The sequence below is a fragment of the Schistocerca nitens genome, chromosome 2 (assembly GCF_023898315.1).
Source record: "Schistocerca nitens isolate TAMUIC-IGC-003100 chromosome 2, iqSchNite1.1, whole genome shotgun sequence".
In the NCBI taxonomy this organism is placed as follows: domain Eukaryota; kingdom Metazoa; phylum Arthropoda; class Insecta; order Orthoptera; family Acrididae; genus Schistocerca; species Schistocerca nitens.
In genome coordinates this window covers 36498099-36511246 of record NC_064615.1, presented here as the reverse complement: position 1 = coordinate 36511246, position 13148 = coordinate 36498099, and the positions used below count along the sequence as shown (strand labels likewise).

At 39.7% G+C, this 13148-nt stretch overlaps 1 protein-coding gene across 7 annotated transcripts in view; it reads left to right on the top strand.

Annotated features, from left to right (window-relative positions):
• LOC126235704 (lethal(2) giant larvae protein homolog 1) overlaps positions 1-13148 on the top strand; it is a 337149-nt gene that overhangs the window by 157841 nt on the left and 166160 nt on the right. For all 7 annotated transcript variants that reach the window (XR_007544801.1, XM_049944464.1, XM_049944463.1 and 4 more), the window contains one exon: positions 11231-11383. Coding sequence is in view for 6 of the 7 variants with exons in the window: in XM_049944464.1 (XP_049800421.1) it covers positions 11231-11383 (153 nt within the window). In the remaining variant the exon portion in view is untranslated. The remainder of the gene's footprint in view (positions 1-11230; positions 11384-13148) is intronic.

Genomic DNA, 13148 nt, shown 5'->3' with positions numbered 1-13148 from the left:
GAGAGGCATGCTGACAGTAGTGCTTCCAACAACAGCACTGTACACAGGAGAGGTACTCTGTCATCTTTTCAGATGAGTCCCCATTGTGTGTACTGCATCATGATGGGCTTAACAACATGTGAATGCTCTAAGGAGAAGGAACCTTGCGAGATGGTGTTCATCATTGTCAGTCAGTCAGTCAGTCATATGAACCCAGCATCTGGCATTAGTGTGTGGGGTGCCATTAGATGCACAATAGAATCACCTCTGGTTCATGTAGCGGGAAATGTGGACAGCAGATATTTACATTTCTCAAGTATGAAGGCCAGTAGCTGTGCCCCATATTTTGTCTTTTTGGTGTTATCTTACAGCAGCATAATGCAAGACCGCATATTGTCTGTGCTGGATGCAGAAGGTGTCAGTCTTGCCATAGCCAGCAAGTTCTCTAGATCACTCATTCGTTGAAAACTTGTGGGTTATTGAGAGACTGGCATGTCAACACTTACCAGCAACTGTGATTGATGAATTGTGGCAGCATGAAATGGCATACCCGTATCTGTCATTTAACCTCGTGTTGATTTGATACCCAGCTCACCTACAAATTTAATCATGCATTCTTCTTCCAATAATGTATATGCACTGTAATTAAAATTTCTATATTTACTTACCTTCCAAGTGTTCCAATTTTATGACCAGTTCTGTACAAGTATATCAGTTTTTAAACTGTGAATGTCAGATCTCTATTTAGATGTTGTTGTTGTGGTCTTCAGTCCTGAGACTGGTTTGATGCAGCTCTCCATGCTACTCTATCCTGTGCAAGCTTCTTCATCTCCCAGTACCTACTGCAACCTACATCCTTCTGAATCTGCTTAGTGTATTGATCTCTTGGTCTCCCTCTACGATTTTTACCCTCCACGCTGCCCTCCAATGCTAAATTTGTGATCCCTTGATGCCTCAAAACATGTCCTACCAACCGATCCCTTCTTCTAGTCAAGTTGTGCCACAAATTTCTCTTCTCCCCAATCCTATTCAATACCTCCTCATTAGTTACGTGATCTACCCACCTTATCTTCAGCATTCTTCTGTAGCACCACATTTCGAAAGCTTCTATTCTCTTCTTGTCCAAACTGGTTATCGTCCATGTTTCACTTCCATACATGGCTACACTCCATACAAATACTTTCAGAAACGACTTCCTGACACTTAAATCTATACTCGATGTTAACAAATTTCTCTTCTTCAGAAAAGATTTCCATGCCATTGCCAGTCTACATTTTATATCCTCTCTACTTCGACCATCATCAGTTATTTTACTCCCTAAATAGCAAAACTCCTTTACTACTTTAAGTGTCTCATTTCCTAATCTAATCCCCTCAGCATCACCCGATTTAATTTGACTACATTCCATTATCCTCGTTTTGCTTTTGTTGATGTTCATCTTATATCCTCCTTTCAAGACACTGTCCATTCCGTTCAACTGCTCTTCCAAGTCCTTTGCTGTCTCTGACAGAATTACAATGTCATCGGCGAACCTCAAAGTTTTTACTTCTTCTCCATGAATTTTAATACCTACTCCGAATTTTTCTTTTGTTTCCTTTACTGCTTGCTCAATATACAGATTGAATAACATCGGGGAGAGGCTACAACCCTGTCTCACTCCTTTCCCAACCACTGCTTCCCTTTCATGCCCCTCGACTCTTATAACTGCCATCTGGTTACTGTACAAATTGTAAATAGCCTTTCGCTCCCTGTATTTTACCCCTGCCACCTTCAGAATTTGAAAGAGAGTATTCCAGTTAACGTTGTCAAATGCTTTCTCTAAGTCTACAAATGCTAGAAACGTACGTTTGCCTTTTCTTAATCTTTCTTCTAAGATAAGTCGTAAGGTTAGTATTGCCTCATGTGTTCCAACATTTCTACAGAATCCAAACTGATCTTCCCCGAGGTCCGCTTCTACCAGTTTTTCCATTCGTCTGTAAAGAATTCGCGTTAGTATTTTGCAGCTGTGACTTATTAAACTGATAGTTCGGTAATTTTCACATCTGTCAACACCTGCTTTCTTTGGTATCGGAATTATTATATTCTTCTTGAAGTCTGTGGGTATTTCGCCTGTCTCATACATCTTGCTCACCAGATGGTAGAGTTTTGTCATGACTGGCTCTCCCAAGGCCATCAGTAGTTCTAATGGAATGTTGTCTACTCCCGGGGCCTTGTTTCGACCCAGGTCTTTCAGTGCTCTGTCAAACTCTTCACACAGTATCTTATCTCCAATTTCATCTTCATCTACATCCTCTTCCATTTCCATAATACTGTCCTCAAGTACATCGCCCTTGTATAAACCCTCTATATACTCCTTCCACCTTTCTGCCTTCCCTTCTTTGCTTAGAACTGGGTTGCCATCTGAGCTCTTGATATTCATACAAGTGGTTCTCTTCTCTCCAAAGGTCTCTTTAATTTTCCTGTAGGCAGTATCTATCTTACCCCTAGTGAGACAAGCCTCTACATCCTTACATTTGTCCTCTAGCCATCCCTGCTTAGTCATTTTGCACTTTCTGTCGATCTCATTTTTGAGACGTTTGTATTCCCTTTTGCCTGCTTCATTTGCTGCATTTTTATATTTTCTCCTTTCATCAATTAAATTCAATATTTCTTTTGTTACCCAAGGATTTCTATTAGCCCTCGTCTTTTTACCTACTTGATCCCCTGCTGCCTTCACTACTTCATCCCTCAGAGCTACCCATTGTAGTGTTTAATAAAAAAAATGGGAGAAGAGTGACCGTGAAAAAAGGGAAAGAAAGAAAGAAAGAAGGAAATGCAGATCGGACTTTGTATTACAGAAAGCTATCGGACTTCGTTATTCGGAAAAGCTATTCTTGGGGTGGTCCTTGTGGCGTTTTTGAGCAAAAGTTAAACCAATTTTCACTACAAAAGTTATTGAAAAGAAACAGAGAATAACGGAATGTAACTGACAGGGGGAAGTGGCGTAGACGAGAGATCATCCTTTACCAGATTAACTTATCTTCTTTCGGGCGGCGTCCTCGTCTTCAAAAAATCTCCTTCATTTCAGCGTGAAAAAATCTGCTCCGAAATCTTGCAATAGTCCAGGAATCACTAATTTATATCAATTAAAATCATCTTGATACTGTATGCAATTTAATTCACTTTGCTACTTCCATCCACCGAATTTCTTAATAACTTCCACAATGTCTACACATTACAATCAGATCAAGATTAGCCATTAAGTTTTTACGTCAGCATCCGATCACGTCTGCCTTAAGCTACGGCTATCAAGAGACAATTGAAACGGAATAAAAAACAAAAAAGAGTTAACAATTTTAGTATTTTCTCTCTGCCGTCAAGCGCTCATACCGCTGCGACGGGATATTTTTATCCGAGGGAACGAATGTAGCGCGGCAAAATTCAAAGTCCCGCTACATCGCCCCCTCGACTGTCACGCTAAAACATTTAGCGTGGCAGGCTAGCAAACAATAGAATAGATACACCTAAATATCTATTATACATATTTTCCCAGGAAACGCCACGTGCATACTTAGAGGATTATCTTTGTCAATACTTGGTTTCTAAATCTATATACTACATTCAATTGTTACAGTTTTAATCCTTTTTACACAATTAATATATATTTACATACAGTTTGTTTGAATAAGCTGCTCGCCAGCGCAGTTAATGTCATGCCCTTCCAGCGTTGGTTTCCCAATGCATCTCTGGCAGCACGTAGTCTTTGCGCATGCGCAGTAGCATCACTGAATTTCGCGTGCGGTAGTTTCAAAATCGCTGTGTTATGACAGTCTTGAACAATATTCACTCTCACATTGTGTTCATTGCAAGTTGTTATTCCAGCATAATTGGCGTGTTAAGTCCGGTGACACCATAACATTGAGCGTGTGCGTGATCTGAAGCAACGTCCATGTCTTCTGTTACGCCACAACACTCCAGGTCCTTGTGCGTTTTCATGACTATTGTTCCCGGGGCATATATGGTTGATGTAGTCTTTAGCCTCCACATCGCCTACGACAGGTGCTGAGTTTATTGTCTCTAAAGCATCTGAAGGCCGGCCAGGAACAACGGCGTCGATGTTCGCAAATGTAGGTGTTTCACCACGTTGTTTACACTCGCCAACAAACGTTCATTTGCAGTGTGAAAATCCTCATTATCGTCGAAGTAAATTGCAGTTTATATCGATTTACAAACAGTTATTTGGTTTATGCACCATAAGTTTCACAAACAACACAAAATTCGTCGTTTATAACGTTCACAGTTTGCAACACTTTTTTGCAATATTTACATTTTAACAGTTCACTTTGTCCAAACATGTTTACATCGTTAATTATGAAAGCTTACATTTCGTGGTCACAGTTGAAAATATGTTGACAATATGCAAAGTTTTAATACATATACAAATACATATAAATTTACAAGAATCTGCATGTGACATATTTACACTAAAAAAAATTATACTAAGTCCCATTGGCTTTCTTTTATTGGGGTATTAATTTTTTATTCAGGTTTGGGCGTGCCAAGGGATATCAGACTTAATATTTAAAGCACAGGCTTTCCTTGATTTATTATTTGTCTCTTTCTTTTGATTACATATCTTGGCTAGTGGTTGACCAGGCTTGTAATGCCATTAATATTCATGTCTTTTTATTCGTACCTGAAAGTTTACTGTCACACAATATATTCTTACATTCCATAAACAAACAATACCCAGCTGCAGGAGGTGGTAGGATAATGGAGAAAGAAAGAAAGATAGACTGGAAGAAACTATTCACTACCTATAAACTACCAAATCCTACAGCTACTACATACAAAGAGAACATAATACATTATAACATTTGCATCACCTTCAAGGCGTGTATGAAAGGAGGTGCTTACAATTTACCAAATCATGGGTAAATGTAAGTGTCCTTACGTCAAGTCTGTGTAGTGTAACATCATGACAGATTCTGTGTTTGTGTTCTGACTGTTCATATGACTAAGTGTATTATACCTTAACAAATTCTTGCATGAGTGAATCGCATATCTGCTCAGTACACCCTCAATATCTCCACTTCTTGTGGATACCGTCTATACAAATGGAAAATGTATCTCAGAGATTCTCTCTCTCATAATGTGTATTATATAACAACATATCAAATTTCCTCTCAAGAGTTCAACCATGGACTTTCTTCTACTTGAGTGAAGGTTAAACAACATGTATGTGGTATATATATATATCATTTCTATCTATAAATCATAAATAAAGAACATATTATTATAATTGACAGTAAAATGTCTCCTTCTCACTGTCTGTTGCTCGACGTCGTCTGCACGGATGGTCACTGCTCCTTTGCACTTACCTGGCATAGCCTGAAAAGTCAAATGTCTTCAACGTAGATGTAATTTTGTCATCTGTTGGCTTAAGTGGAGGTGTTGTACGAGTCGCAAAAACAGCCTTAATAACTCTAGCTTTTGCTTCCTCAGGGTTTTCTGTCTTGTGTAAAAAAAATTTTTTTCTATACAAATGTATTCACATGAGGGCTGTGTAAAAACTATATTTCAACTTAAGTTCCTTAAAATATCATTCTCCTGTCTGAACACAAACTATAAATGTTTTCTTCCACACAGTGGCTTAACAAAACTTAACAAAAGGTTACGAAGTTACACTTCTGCCATAAATTAAAGCTAATGTGTTTCCAAGCTACGTTCTTATAACACTTATCTCCACAGCTGTAATCATCATTATGTTCACTCTGCTTTTCTTGCATTCATTCATTTTCAAGGGCACTGTAAATAGATTCACATTTAACGTCTTGTACTCACGTGTTCTAACTCATCACCAATGTTTTCTTTCAAACTGAAATTCTTACGTAATCTTAAAGATGTAGACTGTTTACTCACTTCTCTAGGTAGCACAATATTACCAAAACATTCTCACTCATTCCTTACTCACATATTCATCATAATATATATATCTAAAAACAACTTCATCTTTGTTTTTAGATATATTTTTCCTATGTGGAATGTTTCCCTCTATTATAACCTTAATATATACATCCTTATACATTAAACATATTCCTCATCAAACATTCATATATCACATATGTGGGGCCATTTGGCACTTCTATTCTCATAAAACTCCAATAATATTTTCCTCAAATAATCTCTTGTCTCCATCAACTACTTCACAGTAACTTACCTTCTTATATTAACCTAAATATTAACTCATTCATACTGATCATTCATTCTTACATCCTCATTCATTCTGCTACATACCTATGTCATTACTGATCTCAATAGCTATTATTTCCTCTCATTGTAGTGCCTTGAAATAACTAACTAGTTGTTGATTCACCTTATAATTTACAATTAACAACCAATGTAACCTGCGTAGGTCTCATTCCTATATGAATATCTTTTCTCATTCAGTAAGTGTACTCACCTGGGTTTACCTTCTCTTCATAATTATGTGTACAAGTGTAACTGCAGTATATAATTTCCATAAATTAACGTTTGTGTTCTTAGGCTGTATAACTTAATGTTCGTGTATTCAATACAAATATTTATGATCTCGTTTCCACAGCAACTTGCTCATGTTCAACTTAGTTATCATTATATTATGTTGTTTAAGTGCACAAAGGATTTCAAATGTCTGTGGGGATGCAGCCCCCTCGGCTTGTGAGATAACGGGTATTCTAGGGAGTAACAACCTGGGTAAGGTATGCTTGCTATTCTGAAAGGACCTGAATATAATAGCTGCCATTTTCTGTTCAGTTGTTTTAATTTTGTAGCCTTGGGATGTGAACGCAAAAGAACAAGGTCATCAACCTGATAGGTTTGTTAATTCCTGTTCTGCTGTCATTCTGTCATCGTAACTGAGGAAACAAATCGTCTCAGCCGTTGCGCTCTTACAACACCTCACGACCGAATCACGTGCGCTTAGCTCGGTCGTCGACTGTTTTCCGTCGTCTGCTGTGTTTGGCCGGGTTCATTGACCAGCTCCACTATGTTTACATTCCGGCCGGTTGGCGCCCACGCATCAGCTGATGGCGCGCCGCAATTGTTATTGCTACTTCGTGGCGGGGAGTGCATAACTGTACTGGGGAAACGCGGTGGATTCCGTGGAGGGTTATGATTTGTCATGCGTGAATTTTGTGTGTTCCACATATTCTGTCGGTGATTGTTGGGATTGTTATTGTTTTGGTGGTAATTATGTCTGTTATATGTCATGTTCCTGTCAAAGTAGCCCGGGTTGAACCTGTTATTCTCACGTCTCTTATTGCTGCTGTTGTTGTTGTACTGTCTGTGATTTTCATTTTGCATGTAATTACCATTTTGATATGGGTGATAATTATTGTTGTTATTATTCCACGAATATCTGCGGTTGTTCCTACTGTCATACACGTTTCCATTTGAATATATTTCGCGCGCAGGCATCGTATTGTGTCGCGGCGCGGACGGATGGTTCCACCAACAACCGTCACTACGCTTCCTTTGGGGTGGGTGTTGATTTTGGTTACTAATATGAGTAAAATTTGAATGGCGTGAATCGCCCCTGTAAACTACGTCCATTTGATCTAAGAAGTTTAAGAAAGTCTTAACGTCATTCTCCGGTACTCCTATTAATCTGTCTCGGTATGGAAAGGGTAAGTGGCTCTTTAAAGTGTCAATTATCGCTGGCAAGTCGGCTGGTTTGGTCCAGTACAGTGTCTTGTCTAGGTACCTCTCAAAGTATTGTCTTAATGTCTCTTTTTAGGGTCATAGGTCTCGGGGTTGCACACTTCTCTCCTTAGACTCTGTTGCTCATTCTCGGACCAGAATTCGTCCAAGAAGGCTTGTTCGAACTGATCAAACGTAAGGCACCGCCGTTTCATAGCGGCACCCCACTTAGCTGCTCGTCCTCTCATGAGATTGGTGACGTATCTGATTTTATCGACTTCTGACCAACTACGTGGAAAAATGCCGTCAAAAGATCTAATAAACACAATAGGGTGGACTTTGTGCTTGTCCTCACTGGAAAATGTCTGGAAATACCCATGTCTTACAAACGTGTCATCGGCCATGCCGGTTGGCATAACTGTATTGACGTGGTTTGTGTCACTTGCTACTCTAGGTGTCGTACCGTAATATTGCTCGTTTGGTGGAAAAGAAAGCGGCACATTGTAATTTTGATTTGAAATAGGTGATTCCACAATAGGTGTTCTGTCTGTGTCATTAGCCATGGTTTTAGCTGTTTTGTCGTTCCCTGACGATGCATTTGCACCAATCGCCAAACATGGCACAACATTATCTCGTAATTTTGTCACTTCGTCTTCTATGTGTTTTGTCTCGTCTTTAACATGTGTCTTTGTTTTTGAAAGTATGTCTTCTGTAATTCTTTCAAATTTTTTGTCCAGATAGTCGTCACACAATTTACATTCATGTACAATTCTTTCGGCCATGTTGGTGTCGTTGTTTAGTGACGCGAGGTCCGCTCGATCTTCTAATTTTTCTATCTTCTCTTTGAGGTGGGTTTGTTCAAGAACTACCATTGTGAGCTGTTGGGTAATATTTCCCACTTCTTCAGTCAACTTTTCTTGGGTGGAGCTAGCTGAAGTGTGGGCCTGAGCTAACTCTTCCACACGGGTGTTCACTTCCTGCTGCACATTAACTATTTGTGTTAACTGATTCTCACATCGGGCGATATTGTTTTTTGTTTCATGTGTGAATGTAACCAAAGTTTCTTCCTGTTTAGTTACTCGATCGGACAATGTCTCAAATCGCTGGCTGAGCTGTTGAGTGGTGTTATTTAATTCTGTCATCTGTTTTGTCGTTGGTTCAAAATTTTCGGTCATAGTACGGTTTAATACGTCAAATTTTTCGTCGCTTTTATCTAGCCTTTGTTTAAAGTCCTGACCAAGTGCGTCCAGTTTTGCGTCAATTTTCTGACTAACGTCTCGTTTCATGTCTGCAAATAACTCTAATAGTTGGTCCAGTTTGTCAGTTTCCTGTGTCCGATTTGTGTCACATTGCTGAATTTGTCTCATATTCGGTTCTGACATTGATGTTAACAATGGCGCTGACGGTCTAGTCTCGCGTCCATTCCACATTTCGTCATTTAAAGTCGCCATCTGTGTATTATCACAAATGTTGCGAGTTTGAGGCAAAATCATTGCATTGATCTGTGAACTGGTCCATGGAGGGAAACGCGGACTTTCGTGTTGGTTGAACGATTAATCTACTTCACTCAACTCATCTGCCGAAACTATCTCTACCTTACCGCGTTCCATTGTAATAGAATGTATAATCGTAAGTCAAAAAGGGAATAATATAAGTCTGATTAATAAAGATTTGACTCAAATTTAGGATGAAATATTTTCTCGTCAGTGTAAATGATTGCTCTATTGCAAACAATGGTTGAGAAAGACACAGCAGGGCGGACAAAATTTGTCGTAACAAATGACTGTTTGGCGGTCAAATTCACGATCTTCATATGCAGCTACAACAATACTATAATTACCACAAACTACAATAGAGATAGATAATTTTGGAAAAAACAAGAAGAAAACTACAGGATGTGTGGAAATGGAAAAATGGATTCTGCAGTTGGCTATTGAATGCTTGAATGAAACATAATTGTGTGACTCACCATTAAATTTTCTGTCCTCCAGCGGCTGGACAAACACTTCCGCGTAAATCGTATTCGTCAAAATATGGATTTTCTTAATACATCTCCATCGGATAATCACCAAAAGGTCTCACAATAACAGTTTTGCATCAATATATGCCATGAAAAGAAAAACAGATTGAATTAGTTACAAAAATTCTTTACAATATTGTTGTATAATCATTTGCTTAGGTACAATAAAGCTGGTGTTTTCGTTACCATTTAAACTTCAGAATTTTTTGGTTATTCTCTGTTGGGAAAAAATAAAAATTAAAGTTTCAAATTTGCTCAAAAACGACACATCCGAAAATTGCGTCCTGTCGCGGGAGCCAGTTGTAGTGTTTAATAAAAAAAAATGGGAGAAGAATGACCGTGAAAAAAGGTAAAGAAAGAAAGAAATGCAGATCGGACTTTGTATTACAGAAAGCTATCAGACTTCGTTATTCGGAAAAGCTATTCTTGGGGTGGTCCTTGTGGCGTTTTTGAGCAAAAGTTAAACCAATTTTCACTACAAAAGTTATTGAAAAGAAACAGAGAATAACAGAATGTAACTGACAGGGGGAAGTGGCGTGGACGAGAGATCATCCTTTACCAGATTAACTTATCTTCTTTCGGGCGGCGTCCTCGTCTTCAAAAAATCTCCTTCATTTCAGCGTGAAAAAATCTGCTCCGAAATCTTGCAATAGTCCAGGAATCACTAATTTATATCAATTAAAATAATCTTGATACTGTATGCAATTTAATTCACTTTGCTACTTCCATCCACCGAATTTCTTAATAACTTCCACAATGTCTACACATTACAATCAGATCAAGATTAGCCATTAAGTTTTTACGTCAGCATCCGATCACGTCTGCCTTAAGCTACGGCTATCAAGAGACAATTGAAACGGAATAAAAAACAAAAAAGAGTTAACAATTTTAGTATTTTCTCTCTGCCGTCAAGCGCTCATACCGCTGCGACGGGATATTTTTATCTGAGGGAACGAATGTAGCGCGGCGAAATTCAAAGTCCCGCTACACCATTCTTCTTCTACTGTATTTCTTTCCCCCATTCCTGTCAATTGTTCCCTTATGCTCTCCCTGAAACTCTCTACAACCTCTGGTTCTTTCAGTTTATCCATGTCCCATCTCCTTAAATTCCCACCTTTTTGCAGTTTCTTCAGTTTCAATCTGCAGTTCATAACCAATAGATTGTGGTCAGAATCCACATCTGCCCCTGGAAATGTCTTACAATTTAAAACCTGGTTCCTAAATCTCTGTCTTACCATTATATAATCTATCTGATACCTATTAGTATCGCCAGGATTCTTCCAGGTATACAACCTTCTTTTATGATATCATCATCTTTCTCTCATTACTATTTACATTACTATGGCTCTTATAATTGATGTGGCCCTTGGTTCCCAACACTAATACTTGGTTGGTAATTTATTTTTGTTTTTTTGGTTACATGGGGAAAAATTGAATCAGTCTTGTACGTCTCCCAGTTTCCTTCATACTAAAAATTACATGTTACTGGTCTAGAAAAATTCCATTACTTCACAACCATAAATTAGTTCTGATCCAGTTTCCACTGAGGCAGGATTCTCAATTATTTTTCAGGTTGGAACATTTGATCCCTACTCGGATGATCCTCGCTTGGCTGTGAAGAAGGTAGCACTGTGTCCATTTTCTGGCACCCTTGCTGTGGCGGGAACAGCAGGAGCTGTAATTGTAGCAAAAATAGGATCTGATACATTGGAAACAGAAGTCAATGTAAGTATCCTGTGATGTTGAAAATAGATTCCTTGTGACACTGTGAGTGACCAATCTTATTTTGTCAACTACTTGTGTATGTAAAAGAATAATGAATTTTTTTCATTTATTGGATGCAAAACATTATATGGTCAACAGAAGCATGCCTGTCACTAAGAAATTGTCCTACCCTGTTGAAATTTTGTTAGAAAATGAACAGAAAATCATTTATCATAGAAGCAACTGTAAGTGGTAGTTTATCTTGGGGAGTGCGTGAACTGTCAGTTGCCATTGATAAATTCTTTGCATTTTGGATCAGTCAAAAACCATCCAACCCATAAAACCATACATTTGCTACCATTTCTCAATAAAACTCGTGAAAAATACAGTTGTACACTGAAAATGAATGTCCCTGGGCACATTACATACTCACTTTAAACAATAAGGGTTTATAAATATTGCTCAGAAGGAAGTCTGAAAAAAATTTCAAGGGAATATATATTTAAACATCGAATACTTTGTAAAATACAAATTTTCGTGGCAGGATTATTACACTTACCACAGTTCTCTGGGCTGTTACGCTGAAATCCCATTAATTATCTTGAAAATCCCCCAAGTTTTTTTCTTTCCATGGAGCATATCTTAATTAGGTAGGGGGTTGAGGGGGAAATGGGGGGAGGGGATGGGCCCTTCTATATGTATTCCACAGTGAAGGGACTGTTACACATTCAGCTTTCAGCCAAAGCCCTCTTCAGAAAGCAGAAAATGCGCACATTCATTCACAGAAGCAAGCAATCCTCACACACGATTGCCATCTCTGGCAGCTCGGACTGGAGTGCAACTGACACATTGAACAAAAGCAGCAATGTGTAGGAGGTGGTGAAGAGATAATGGTGTACAGGCGGGAGGAGGGAAGAGCACTGTTTGGCAGACCCTGCAGGAACTAGATGGAGGCATGATGTGACTGCCTCCAGGCTCAGCATTGGGAGGCTATGGGGCAGGGAGATGGGGAGTAGGTGGGGGGGGGGGGGCAGAAAGGAGTGGGAAAGGAGAGCAGCAGCAGGCCATAGGGCAGTTGGGGGGGGGGGGGCAGGGGAAAGACAAATGGGTGCGTTGGCAGAGGGTGGCACACAATGAGGGTGAGGGGGTGTGAATAGAGAGGAGGTGATAGGAAAGAAGGGGCAGAAACTATTGGGTGGTGGGATTGGGGATGGTACGTTACTGTACATAGAGGCTGAGATAATTTTGAGAATGGAGAATGTGTTGTAAGGATAACTTGCATCTGCGCTGTTCAGAAAACCTGCTGGTGGAGGGGAGGATGCAGATGGCATACGTCATATAGCAACCATTGAAATCTAGCATGTTATGTTTCCCCCTACGGGCTCGGGGGTAAGAATAGGCCCGCGGTATTCCTGCCTGTCGTAAGAGCCGACTAAAAGGAGTTTCAACTGTTTCGGCCTTTCATGTGTTGGTCCCCATTAGGGTTTGACCTCCATTCTTCCAAATTCCACAGAAGTACGAGCCTTTTGGGGAAGGACACCTTATGTGGTGCACAATAAGTCCTCTGTGCCCTAAGACCTCGGTGCTCTTCATCGTCTTGGCGTCGTAACTGCTCCTACCGTCCATCATTTTGGGCTTACACACCTGGTGGGTTGCGTATGTTACACCCTTAGTGCATCACCGTCTGCACCCACGATAATTGTGGACTTCCCACGGCACCTGACATCCGGCACGGTAGCCGGCCCGTTGTGGTGGGATCGTCGTGTACCCTCTAGGTTGTAGCCCC